This window comes from Cajanus cajan, chromosome 1 (genome assembly GCF_000230855.2).
Source record: "Cajanus cajan strain Asha chromosome 1, NIPB_CcT2T_4, whole genome shotgun sequence".
Classification (NCBI taxonomy): Eukaryota; Viridiplantae; Streptophyta; class Magnoliopsida; order Fabales; family Fabaceae; genus Cajanus; species Cajanus cajan.
In genome coordinates, this window is record NC_138517.1 from 4,675,628 (window position 1) to 4,690,315 (window position 14,688).

The 14,688-nt window shown below is 31.5% G+C and overlaps 1 protein-coding gene across 8 annotated transcripts in view; it reads left to right on the forward strand.

Moving 5' to 3' along the window:
* LOC114915644 (uncharacterized) overlaps positions 1 to 12,636 on the forward strand; it is a 101,654-nt gene extending 89,018 nt beyond the window's left edge. For 2 of the 8 annotated variants that reach the window (XM_083073280.1, XM_083073307.1), the window contains one exon: positions 12,264 to 12,636. In XM_083073280.1, coding sequence (XP_082929406.1) covers positions 12,264 to 12,414 — 151 coding nt within the window. In that variant the 3' untranslated portion in view covers positions 12,415 to 12,636. The other 6 variants (XM_083073302.1, XM_083073296.1, XM_083073291.1 and 3 more) reach the window with 6 other exon arrangements.
* Positions 12,637 to 14,688: the final 2,052 nt, after the last annotated feature.

The window sequence follows — 14,688 nt, forward strand, 5'->3', positions numbered from 1 at the left end:
ACAAAGTAGATGATGGAATTAGGACTTTATGTCTTCATAAGAGTTGTAGGAAATATTCTTATCTTTCATATGAGATAAGGATGAGCATGATAGGAGTATAATAACTCCCGATATTCTATGTTAAGTAAAGGTTGTCATTTCACAATGAGTGATTTGGATAAGTTGAAGGTTGTTTTGGATGTGTTCTTTCATAAATATGTTGATTTATGCTGATTAATGTTGACTAATGCTGATTAATGTTGTTGAACCGAGTTGAGTTGTATGTTGTTCAAGTTGTTAATGTCGTATGATGTTTAAGCTATATTGATGTAAAGTTGAGCTGTGCTGTGGGATGCTTATACTGATTTATGTAATTATGATGTGCTGTGCTGAATGTTGATTTTGAGCTGTGTTGTGAATATAAAATGTTATAGGCCGTAAGGCTGAGCTGTTGTAGGCTGTAAGGTTGAGCTGTAGGAGATCTCTAAGTTGAAATGCGTGACGATGTGTAACAGCCCAAGAACCCGCATGTAGATATTGTCCGCTCTAGTTATATTGATGTGGATATCTGTTATATTGATGTGTTGTTCTGCTCTAGTTTGATCCCGGTTTAAGAAAAAGAGAGGAGGTTCTGCTCTAGTTTGATCCCGGTTTAAGAAAAAGAGGAGGAGGTTCTGCTCAAGTTTCTATTCATCCAGGTACGGGGGATAAGGGGATTATTTATATGTAGAGTATATGAGGGTATTGGGTAGAATTTCTTAGGATCGCGTTTAATTTATCTGAATGGAAGGCCGAGACTTCTTATTTCCCGTTAGTTCTTTTAAGTTTCCTACTTACTTGAGAATTTAAATATACCATGAAAATATAAATGGATTCCTAACTAGGAGGCACTGCCACCTTTACTGGAATTAATTTATATTTCCTTATTATTATCTGTATATATAATTTATAATTTGGAATAATTATTCTATTGAAGATATAAATTGATTCCTAACTAGGAGGCACTGCCACCTTTACTGGAGTTAATTTATATTTGTTATTATCTGTATATATATGATTTCTTGTTTTTCACTATATTGTAAGGAAAATGCGGTGAGCTAGATTTTGGAATAATGAGGGGTTTTACAATTTATTCTAATTATTCTAATTGATTATTATATTAATGAAAGTTATTATTATATTACTTGTTAATGGATAATCTTGATGTAACTTTGAATCATGAGTTGAGATGTTGTATGTGATTGTGATGTCTCACACTAATGACTAGAGATGGCACGGTTCTGTATAAGTGGTGCTACAGGGAGGGCGTGACCCTAGCATGGTGTGGGATGAGAAAAATAGTTAACACCACCACTTATGTCGCTTATGACAGCCCTGGCATAGGGTTAATTGCAAGAGATTGTATTGATTGTAATGTGATTGTGTTTCCTCACACCAAAATGGCGAGGGACGGCACGGCCCCTGGGTAAGTGATGCTACAGGGAGGGCGTGACCCCTGGTCTGGTGTGGGTTGAGTGAGGCAATTAACCTGTATCACTTGTGTCAAATGTGGCGAGGTCTTGGCATAGTGTTAATTGTTGGATTGGTATGAATTACGTATGTGGAAATGATTGTGAAATTGGCATGAATTATAGATGTTGAGATAATTGTTATATTGATGTGAATGAGGAAAGGTAAAAATGATAGCGTTAATCATAAAATCTAAATGGATTGTGATGGATTGATAAATTATGATACATGCTCGTAAATATTTTATTAAATAAAGAAAATATGATGAGATTTTAACATGGTGTGTTTGGATGTACTTTGCATATAGATATCTTCTTTTCTCACCGTATAAATTGTGGATATTTTAGGTGGAGAAGATCCGGCTGCAAGTGACATATAGGAAGCCAACAGTTTTATTTTGGGAAATGCTCTGATATTGTGACATCGGGGCAAAGGATTTTTTTTATTAGGAGCAAAATATTCGTAGTGAATTTGGTACTGTAATATTATTTTGAAAACAATTTGTAAAAACTCTTATGTGTTATGTGTTATAATTCTGCTAATGTGGTTGTTCGAAGTTTCTCATGTGAACCCTTTTACTGTAATTGAAAGATTTATTACAATATATGCGTTGGGGTAGTAAGGGTGTCACATTTAGTGGTATCAGAGCCGGTTCCCGGGCCGGTGTGCCAGCGAGGGCGCTGGACTCCCCGAGGGGGGGTGGATTGTGAAGTCCCACATCGGCTAGTAAGGTGAACGAAGCATGCCATATATATGGGTGTGGATACCTTCCTTGTGTAGACGCGTTTTGGGGTGGCATGCGTGCCATTGCCAGAAACAAATCCGTGAGGGCTGCGGCCAAAGCGGACAATATCTACATGCGGGTTCTTGGGCTGTTACATTGGTATCAGAGCCGGTTCCCGGGCCGGTGTGCCAGCGAGGGCGCTGGACTCTCTTGAGGGGGGGTGTATATAGTCCCACATCGGTTAGGAAGGAGAACGAAGCATGCCATATATATGGGTGTGGATACCTTCCTTGTGTGGAGGCCCTTAGGGATGCCATGAGGGCATTGCCTAGGACAAAACCCTGAGGCCTGAGGGCAAAGGGGACAATATCTGGCCATGTGGGGTCGCTACGCTACTCTGATGGGTTGGCATGACTTGCCTTGGTGGAGGCCCTTAGGGATGCCATGAGGGCATTGCCTAGGACAAAACCCTGAGGCCTGAGGGCAAAGGGGACAATATCTGGCCATGTGGGGTCGCTGCGCTACTCTGATGGGGAAGGCAGGACTTGCCTTGGTGGAGGCCTTTTGGGGTGGCATGCGTGCCATTGCCAGAAGCAAAACCGTGAGGGCTGCGGCCAAAGCGGACAATATCCACATGCGGGTTGCTGGGCTGTTACATTTGGTATCAGAGCCGGTTCCCGGGCCGGTGTGCCAGCGAGGGCGCTGGACTCCCTTGAGGGGGGGTGGATATAGTCCCACATCGGTTAGGAAGGGGAACGAAGCATGCCATATATATGGGTGTGGACACCTTCCTTGTGTAGACGCGTTTTGGGGTGGCATGCGTGCCATTGCCAGAAACAAATCCGTGAGGGCTGCGGCCAAAGCGGACAATATCTACATGCGGGTTCTTGGGCTGTTACATTGGTATCAGAGCCGGTTCCCGGGCCGGTGTGCCAGCGAGGGCGCTGGACTCCCCGAGGGGGGGTGGATTATGAAGTCCCACATCGGCTAGTAAGGTGAACGAAGCATGCCATATATATGGGTGTGGATACCTTCCTTGTGTAGACGCGTTTTGGGGTGGCATGCGTGCCATTGCCAGAAACAAATCTGTGAGGGCTGCGGCCAAAGCGGACAATATCTACATGCGGGTTCTTGGGCTGTTACACGATGCATAAGCTGTCTGATGTGATTTTGCTGAATGTTGTGAACTCTTATGAGCTATATATGTGTAGTGTGTTGTGAAGCTGAGATGTAGATGTATGTTGTTATGTGTGGTGTGTCATCCTTGTTGAATTTAATGATGTACTGATAAGTTGTAGCTATTTATAATTTCTATATATATATATATGTTGATTCTTTTCACTAGCTTACCCTTGTCTGTTTTCATGTGGATTGGACTGCTATGTTCATACTGTGTATGGGAGCAGAGCATGGATAGGTTGAAGTATAGTAGCAACTTTGCAACTGGCAGATGGAGTTGATGTTTTGTTGTTTTGACTACTTAGTGTAGGTATTTTGGCTGTATTTTGTATATTGATATATTGAGCCCCAGGCTAGACCTATGTATATATATTTTATATTTATATATGCATGCTCTATTCTGCGTGGTGTTGTTTGTTGTGTGATGGCTAGGTGAGTCGTTACACTTTGTGTTACGTATTTCTTTAAATTAATTTAAATCAATTTAAATTAAAGAGTCAAATTTATACTTATATAAAACTTTTAAACCTTAATCTATCAATATACTTCAATTTCAATATAAAAAAAAAGTATTAGAAACATTTATTTATAAATGTATATTACTACTAAATTTATTTTCATATCATGTGTCGTAATATCATTTTTAATACATTCAATATTTAATAAATTTATACTTTAAACAACTTAATATATATATATATATTATTCATTTAATATACATCCAATATTTTTTTATCATATTCACATGTTAAATTTTATAATATGTAAATTAGATATTTTCAAAATATCATTTAATTTTTTATTTGATTTGTTAATTAACGCAATTATTTTATCTTAAATATAACATACATATAAAGGTTAATTCAATATACATTTAAATAATTTATTACCCTATCATATTAACTAAATTTATTATTCTAAAAAATTGAAATTTTACATTAGGTGTTTTGCTATTATAAACTCAACCTATTTCATTTTCTTTGATTTTTAAAAAATAGTTCAGCAAATTAAAATAAAACATTAATTTTTTTAAGATCTAGAAACAAATCACAGTGATTGATTTTTTTTTAAGTTTTATTTGTTTGATTATAAAATATTGTTACAACATAATTTTTGGTCAATTTTGTTTAAGATTATAATCATATTTTCTATAAATTTGAAAACTTCCTTGATTCATAAATAGAGATATTAGTATGGGATTTTGTTCTTTTTGTTAAATTGACATTTACTAATTGTTAAATTTTAATATTTATTTATATTTAAATGATATCATTTAGTAACATGATATTTAAAAATTAAAAATTAAAAAATATGTAAATAATATTTTTATTAATAAAATAAATATTAATCATTCATAGAAAAATATAAAAAATTTATATATTATTTTTTAATTTTTATTCACATATATCACATCGTTAAATATCACGTTACTTAAGTACAGACAAATTATAAAATAATATTAAAATTTAACGATCAACAAAAATTAAATTAGAAATAAGTCAAAAATTTCATGATTTTAAAAATAAGAGATTAAATATTTATATTTCAAAATAAATTTAAAATAAAAAAAATAGATAAATTAATAATATAATTTAACCTAAATATTTCACAGTTATTTTATTATATAGCTTAATAAAATATTTTTCATTAATTTCAATTTCTTCAAAATATATCATGTCTATTACGAATATCGCAGATTTATATCTAATTATAACTTTATGTTATACTTATTTTATAGTTTAAGTTGTTATTATTTAATTATTGCATGAAATAAATTCCAATAAAAATTAATTGATTAGTTATTGTAATATATTATTTTAATTAACTAACTTAAATTATTTAAATGAATATTATCCGTTTACATTATTTCTTATTTTACCCCAACAAGGTTAAATTTATGATGTCGTCAATTTTTTTCTTTAATCATATAATTTATTTTAATAAAATTGAAATATTTTGAATTTAATTTTTTAAATTAGAATAATTTTAATTTTATTAAAATATTTTTATATTAATTTAAAATATAAAATTTATTTCATTAAATTCACTTACATAAAAAAATATAAAACTCAAGCATTATACAGTAAAAATTGTATAAAAATGAATTAAATGTTCCATTAAAAAACTTTAAAAATTAATGTCATATTATTTTATGGTATCTAGTTAGACTCATTTTTACATGAGTTATTTCATATATTTTTGCCTTTTTTAATTTATTTTATTTAATAAATAACTATATAACTCTATTTCAGGAGATCGATTTTTATAAAGATAAATTAACACTTTTAACAATTATTGATTGACATTTTATTGTTGGTTCCGACATGAGTTAAATTTAGGGCCTAGCAAAATTAACTAAACTAAATTAAAATTATTAAATAACTAAATTATTTTAAACTAAAAAATTAAAACTATTTAAAATAAAATTGAATTAAATTATTTTTTAATTCAATTTTTAAAAAATTGAATTTATTTAATTTACAGTTTGGTTAACTAAGTAATTATAAATTAAAAAAATAAAAGGAGGCACATCAGGACGGGTTGGCTCTTTACGCTAGGAATCCCTAACTCACACTCACACAAATCACACCAGCCACCGCCCACCGCAAGGTAAATGCGAAAATGCAATCTTCCTTCACGTATTTCTGTTAATTATCTCTAGTTACTGAACTCTAGTGTTATTTTTTGGATACCTTGATTGATGGGCTTATTTCTTAAGTCTCATTTTTTGTGCTCGTGGAAGAAATAATTTTTGTGATGGTGGAAATAGAACAGGGAAGGAAGAAACAGAAGTCTTATATCATTAAGCATGCTAAGAAATTGAATGTGTCTTTGCAGTGAATAGGTTCTGGGCAATCGAGAAGACCTGGTTTAATTTTGTTGAGGTGGTTGATATTCATTGTTCCTCTAGTTGAACAAAATTTCGTCAACATAAGTAAGCACTCTTATTTAAGTCTACCCGAGGCTCAGGTCTATTCTTGATTGTTTTTCCCTCTTGTGTCTGCCACGCTCTGGATTTTGGAAACAGTATTAGTTCAACCTTTTAGGATGGATTTGTGTAGTTATTTTATGACCCTGACATGCTTCCAAGGTTATATCCTTCAAAATTTCAGTGTATTAACTGTTAAAAACCAAGTCTAGGTTGCCTTATTTAAGGGACTCATCGGGTTTCTTATGTATTATAGGATACTAAAGTCCCTATATCTATGATTAAGTTTTTCTTTTTTTATGTATGAGCATAAAGTTAGTCGATATAAAAATGATAATATATTTTTCTTAAAAAATATATTTTATGTATATAAATGATTAATTTTGTATACAAGCTGTCTTGATCCCAGCCTATATAGCCCAAAGCATCAAATATATTTTCCTTTATATTGTGTGTTATATAGTAGTAATTAGTAATATATTAGGCTAGTGCACTATGTGCCACAGTGACCATTCTTTTCAGATTTGTTAAATAAACCCAATTTCATCATTTAATCAGAGTTTCTACTGAGCAAATTAAAGAGATTTTGAATGTATTATGCCTAGCTGAAGATATTAAAAACTCAACAATCAGTCATTTGTTGCCATGTGTGAACGATGTTTAGGCAGAAAGGCTAAGTAAAAGGCAATGGTGGGTTCCAAGAACTCTTGGCTGGGGCTTCGTGAACTGAGGTTTTGATGCTAGTTTGGTGGCATTCTCATTTATACTGACTACGCCCCTTCTCTGTTTCTTCCAGCTGAAACATACCCAAGTCCATTTGTCTGGTCATGTAAATTTCTGTCTACTCATATTAGTAGCATGTTTCAGGTGCCTAATCTCCCACTTGGTTTATAATCATATAGACATTCCTAGCTTCCTTTCAGGCCACAATTAATTTACTGTTGCAATTCCCCCTTTGATTTTCTATTTAATTTGCATATATTTATTGGTTAGATATAAATTTGAGTTTTGGAAGTTTTTGAATGACAGTCAAAAATGTCATGTGCAATGCTTTTATTTCTCAGATACTTTAAGGGCCCTGAACTTCTAGTTGATTTGCAAGACTATGGCTACTCATTAGACATGTGGAGTCTTGGCTGCATGTTTGCTGGAATGGTGAGAATTATAGCTTTAGGCTACAACTTTAATATGAAGTTTCATTTTGAATCTACATGTGCAAAGTCGTGTAATTCTGGGTTATGATCTACTTAATGTAGATATTTCGCAAGGAACCTTTCTTTTATGGTCACGACAACCATGATCAGCTTGTCAAAATAGCTAAGGTAACATTCATCGGGTTGTTTCTATAATGTACAAAAATTGCAAAATTATCATGTTGATTCTGTGCAGGTTAATGTCATGCTGTAGTTTCTGACTGTAATATATTTATCAATGCAGGCACAGTCGCAAACCTTGGTCTAAATTTATCAATGCAGATAATCAACATCTTGTGTCTCTAGAGGTAATTTGATCCATGTTCTAATATGGCATTGGGGCCTAACCAATTAGTTTACTGTAATTTAACAAATTCTCCTTCTGGGGGAAGATTTTGGTATAGTTCATAAACAATTCATAAACTGGTGGCATAGTTTAGAAGCAGTTCATAAATAGTTCAGTTCGAAAATAGTGCAGTTCAGAAACAGATTAAGGTGCAGAGGAGTTCAGTTTAGTTCATATTATAGTTCAGTATAGTTCAGTACAGAACAGTTTAATAGAATAAAAAATAGTTCAGTTTGTGTAATTTAATTTTCAGTTCAGTTTAGTTTAATTGAACTATTTTTCAGTTTAATATAGTTTTTAACAGTTCAGTTTAGTGCAATTTAATTTGCCCACCCCTAATTTTATCTTTCAAGTCGATCAATACAAAATGTGTTTCAAAATAGAATAATAATTGATATGTAAGGATCAAATTTATTTAAATTTGAAAAATAAATATTTTAAAAAATAAAATCTTAAAAATAAAATAAAAAAGAAGAAAAGAAAATTAATTTCAATTGCTTCTTTATTCTATATCCATATTTTGACATAGTGACCCAACACAACAATTCCTTTTTCTTTATTTTTATTCTCAAATTTCATTCATAATTAGCGGCTATTTTTTCTTGAGAAATTCTATGGTACCCATCTTATTTGAGAGGGTATCGGTACAGTTGTTATATTTTATATTTTTAATAATTTATTTAAATAATACTTATGATATTTTATTCTTTCAATTTTTAAATTATTATTTAGTCATTTTATTTTTATTTTATATATTCTAATTTATTTGTAATAATAATATTATATATTTAAATAGTTTAATTTTAATAATTTTTTAAGTATATTTTTTTTCTTTTCACTTAAAATTTTTGAATTTTTATATTTTAATTTTAATAATTTTTTAAGTATATTTTTTGTCTTTTTGTCTTAAATTTTTGAATTTCTATATTGTAATTTTAATAATTTTTTATTTCTACTATTTATTAATTTTTTTTCTTTTTTTAATATTTTATAATATTACTAAAATCTTATAATTTTAATCTCTATAATTTTATCTTACTTTTATTTTATAAGTATAATTTAGATTATTCATTTTATAATTAAATTAAATTTTTTTAAATCTTTTATAAATTTACATAGAAAAATGTATTAAAACCCTTCCATCTTTGAGGATACGTAGCAACTCCCTTTTTTCTTTCTTAAAAAGTTGTTGTTGAATAAAAATATCATTGTTCTGTTTTCTTTCATAAATTAGCGGCTATTTTTTTTTTCTTTCATAGAAGTTGTTGTTGAATAAAAATATCATTGTTAAATAGATCTTACAGTTTGATTCTGCAGGTTGCGAGTTCACTGCAAACTCTTTTGGCTTCCTCCAATGTCTTTGTTAGTATTAAGGTTTAGGTTTCCAAAGTTTGTTCCTTTTTATGCAAATGCAAGCTTCCACTCTCAATCTCTCAATCACGACGATGCCGTTGCCTCATTCAATCGCATGCTCCATATGCATCCTTCCCCACCCATCTTCCATTTTGGCCACATTTTGGGATCCCTTGTCAAGATGAAGCATTACCCAACTGCTATTTCCCTTTCCAAACAATTGGAATTCAAAGGTATTACACCAAATATTGTTACTTTGAGCATCCTCATCAATTGCTTCTGCCACCTCGGTCACATCAATTTTGCCTTTTCTGTGTTTGCCAAGATTCTCAAAATGGGATATAAGCCAAATGCAATTACCTTCAATACACTCATCAAAGGTTTATGTCTTTGTGGTCAGCTTAGGAAAGCACTGCACTTTCATGATGACCTTAAAGCTCAAGGATTTCAGTTGGACCATGTTAGTTATGGGACTTTGATCAATGGTCTTTGTAAATCAGGAGAAACAAAGGCTGCCATACAGTTGCTCAAAAGGATTGAAGGGCATTCAATTAAACCTAATGTGGTAATGTATAGCACAATCATTGACAGCTTATGCAAAAATAAACTTGTTGTTGATGCCTGTAATTTGTATTCTGAAATGCTTGTCAAAAAGATTTCTCCAGATGTTGTCACTTTCAGTAGTTTAATGTATGGCTTTTGCATTATGGGTCATTTCAAAGAAGCAATTGCTTTTTTAAATGATATGAAATTGAAAAACATCAACCCAAATATTGTTACCTTTAACATATTGGTTGATGCGTCATGTAAGGAAGGAAAGATAAAAGAAGCTAAAACTGTGGTAGCTTCGATGGTAAAAGCAGGTGTGGAACCTAATGTTATTACTTATAATACATTAATGGACGGATACTGCATGGTTAATGAAGTGAAAAAAGCAAAGCATGTATTCAACTCTATGTCCCAAATAGGAGTGGCACCTAGTGTTATTAGCTATACTATCATGATTGATGGATTATGTAAGAAGAAAATGATAGATGAAGCCATCAATCTTTTTGAAGACATGCAACGCAAAAATATGATTCCTGATACAATAACTTATAATTCACTTATTGATGGTCTGGGCAAATCGGGGAGGATAGCTGATGTTTGGAATCTTGTTGATGAGATGCATGATAGAGGGCAACCTGCCAATATAATTACCTACAGTTCCTTATTGGATGCTTTATGCAAAAATGGTCGTCTAGACAGAGCAATTGCATTATTCAAGAAAATGATTAGTTGGAGAATTCAGCCAGATAAGTACACATACACAATACTTATTGATGGACTGTGCAAAGGTGGAAGACTTGAGAAAGCGCAAGAAGTTTTTCGGTATCTTTTGACTAAAGGCCATCATCTCAATGTCTTTACATATAGTGCTATGATCAATGCACTTTGTAAAGTGGAGTTGTTTGATGAAGCATTGGCCTTGCTGTCAATAATGGAAGACAATGATTGCATGCCTGATGCTATCACTTTTGAAATAATTATTTCTGCTCTATTTGAAAAAGACGAGAATGATAAGGCAGAGGAACTTCTCCGAGAAATGATTGCTAGAGGGTTATTGTAAGTGTTAAATCAGGTGAGATTCTTTCCAATTCTTAACAAATAACTAGCTCATTTTCAACAACAAATAGTTTCATTTTTTTTTCCATTTATGTAAACTTTCCTAACCTACTCTTATTTGCTTATATATACAAACACGTAAATATGACTCAACTTCTCTAGTCTATTTATGGACTTTATTTTTGTGTATAAATTCCAATTTTTACTAATTTGCACTGCATGTGGGTTTTGAGTGAAAACTTACAGTCATTTTATTTTTTTCTCTTATTTTATTAGGATACTTTTCTATCATTCTGTACGTGTTTAAGACTTGGCTCAACAAAAACGGTTAAAGCTATGCAATGGACCACATCAATTTTTTTTGTCTCATTGTATCACTGATAGGAAGAAAACTATATGATGTATTGTTTTGACATTATCTTATAGAACTACCACGAGATTCCTTGCAAGATATTTAATTTGTCCTTGTTAGGAGTAACAATATTATCTTGTCCTTGTTAGGAGTAACAATATGGGGTAATTAATTTATATTTGTTTATTTTAAGGGAAAGTGGGAATCTAAGGTGCAGCTGTGATAAGGCAAAATCTATGGTAGATGTAGACTGGCTAATTAACAAATATCACAAGTTTAGTGTTTGTAATTGTTAATAAATGCCCGTTGGAGCCTAACATTCAGGATTTGATGGTTAAACATTGCAAATATTCAATGACTAATACATGTTTTTGTCTTACAATGAAAGTCATTTGTATTGAGTTTCAACAAGTTTTCAGTTTTGCGAGGAATTATGTAGTTCAATTATCATGTGGCGTAACCTGTAAATTTGTGCTTTAAGCTACCTGGTTTTCGAAAATAGGAGGAAGTGACTATGATTGAACTACTTGTGTTTACAGATAAACATGTTTCCTCCTAAATAAGTTTACAGACAGTAATTCTGTTTCATTAGTCGCAATTATATTAGAGTTTAGAACCAAGCCTCTCAACCTGAATTTCATTCACCACTTGAATGTCAAGTAACATATTAAGGAGGGAGTGGCATGTCCTTTTCAGACTTCAAGCAATCACCTGTCTTTGGCACAATCAGAAGGTCCTGACATGCCATTCTTAATAATATAAATATTTATTCCTAAATGATTTTTAGATGCTAGCTAGCTAACTGCATTATGGTCTGTGCATGCATTTCAAATGTTATTCCATTATTTGTGGGTGTAATATTTTTGGTAAATAATGGTGTACAGGAGTATAAAAATGATCTGTACTACTAGACAGTAGGTATGCAATCAACTGCTATATTATTTTCTTTTGTTTTGGTTACAAACTGTGCTGCAGTTTTTCATTCTACCTCTCTAGGTGATTCATTATCTTTTTGCTCTTTATTTTATTTTAATTTATTTTTGATTTGGTGGTTCTTGAGTTGAATGAACTAAGCATATTCTTTTCTCTGATAGATCCTCTCAAGCATGTACGAAGAAAGAAAGTGCTGAAATTCTCATGTGCAAGTTTCTACCACATTCACTGCCAACAGAACTGAAAATAGGACCGGTTTCTTCCTGTAGCATTTGTTGCATAGTTTGCTTCGTCTTCCTCTTTTTTAATTAAAGTAAAAGGTTTGTAGTTAATTATGCTTTAAAAAGATGAAAAAAGAAGACAGATTGTGATATCCCTATTGGATGCGTTAATTAGCTTTTACTTGTCCAAATGTACAATCTATGGTTATAAAACAGGTGGGCTAATATGATACCATGAAACCACTTTGTAGCATAAAGCAGCTTGTGAATTCTTAATTGTTCTATATAGTGGTTACTGTTGTATTTTTTTTTAGTGATATTTCAAAAGGATTAATATGTTTATTTAATTAGAAAAATTTTGTTTAATTAATTTTGTTTTATTAAATAAATATTTTAATTATATTTATTTTGTTGACTTGGTCTTTTAGATTAAGTCTTATCTTATATTTTGACTTAGTCTTCAAGAGATAATTACATTTTTAACTTATAACTCCGTAAAAGGTGTTTTTGAGAAACAATTTCTCTTCATTATAAATATAATATATAGAAGGTTTTGAGAACATTTCTTCATATATCTTTTTTTGATTATATTACGAGTCTTATTAGTTATTCTCACTTGAAAATTTGTTAATTTTGTTGCTTTAATTATTAATTGGGAAGGACCTGTTATATCCTTGAGGACTTGCGCATCACACGGATAAGTCCTTAACAACAATGCTATCACATGTCTCAGGTTACTCTTAATTTTGTGATTGTATAATTTTCATATGAGAAAGAGGACTCTTGTTTGTGATTGATCATGAAGATGGACAATAATTTACAACAATTTTAAGAACTTATTTGTTGTCCATAAAATTTGAGTTTTACGGTGGATAGTATGACACAATGAAACTAACCTCCTTGCAAAACCTTAAAACCTAAACCATGGAGAAACGTAGAATCAATGCTTCTAAACAGGTTAGTAGGGAGGCTCCATGGGCACACCATAAATGGGGACAACTTCACCGGTGAGTCTAGAGGATTTTTTTATAGTGATAAAGTTTTATTTATTTTTTTGCTTCATAAAAAATGTGGAAGTTTTAGGCTTTTTAAATAAAGTGAATAGTAAGTTTAGATTTGTTTTTGATACATGACTTTTTAGACTAAACTAGACTTGCAGTTTTTGTGAACCTAATAAGTTGAGATGTGATATATGTAAGCAATGCTAGTTTAAAAGTTGATGTCATATTATGATATGTATCTTACCATGATTTAAGAATTTTGGTGTATATGTTGCTAGTGACAATGATTCTTGGAAAAGAACAAGAGATCAAGACCTTTCTATAAGTTTGTTATAAGATATGGGACAAAAGGAAGATTCGATAAAATTATTTATAAGTTGTGTATAACATAATGATTGAATTTATTGATCATATGAAGTCAATAATGAATTCAGTCGATCTTATGACTTAAATCCCTACGGAAGATATTGTTATATTAAACATCGAGAGGAATGAGACTATTAAGCCACTTGAAAACAAACAAGTGATGGTAAAAACAAGTTCCTTGTCAGTTTTGCTAGCACCAAATTGATTTTAATCAATTTTAATATATTTTTTTGTCTCTTCCTATGATGTGAGAAAGTGTTAGAACTGCATTAATGTGAGGATAAGTTTTATTGTTAAGCTTTATGAGGTTATGGGAAAGCTTGACAACTTATAAATTTTTTAATGATTTTTATATCCCTTATGGGTGGTGTATGATTTGCGGCATACACCTAATGAAATCACCTATATCAGTATTAGGTGGGGCTGCTTGTATGAGATTTTGATGAGATCTCTAGAGCAGTCATGAATATCGAGCATCTGCATGGCCTATTAGCGCACAACAACAATAACAACAAGAATTGTGGGATGCAATGTAATTGGTAGACCTCTAACATGCGTCAAGTGTCTTTTGTTCATATAGCTTGCTATAACAATTATATGGTGTGTTAAGTTTTATAGAGCTAGGTTTGGTTCATATAGCTTGTTGCACCAGGTCCAACACATTACATCCAAGAGAATGAGAACTCATGAAATTCTTTTATTTTCTTAAAACTTTTTCTTTAACCTTTTTGAAATATGTGGGGAATTGTTGTATTTTTTTTAGTGATATTTCAAAAAGATTAACATGTTTATTTAATTAGAAAAAATAAAATAAATTTTGTTTTATTAAATAAATATTTTAATTAAATTCAGTTTTGTTGACTTGGTTTTTTAGATTAAGTCTTATCTTATATTTTGACTTGGCCTTCAAGAGATAATTACATTTTTTATCCTAAGACTTGGTAAAAAGGTGTTTTTGAGAAACAATTTCTCTTCATTATAAAAATAACATACAAAAG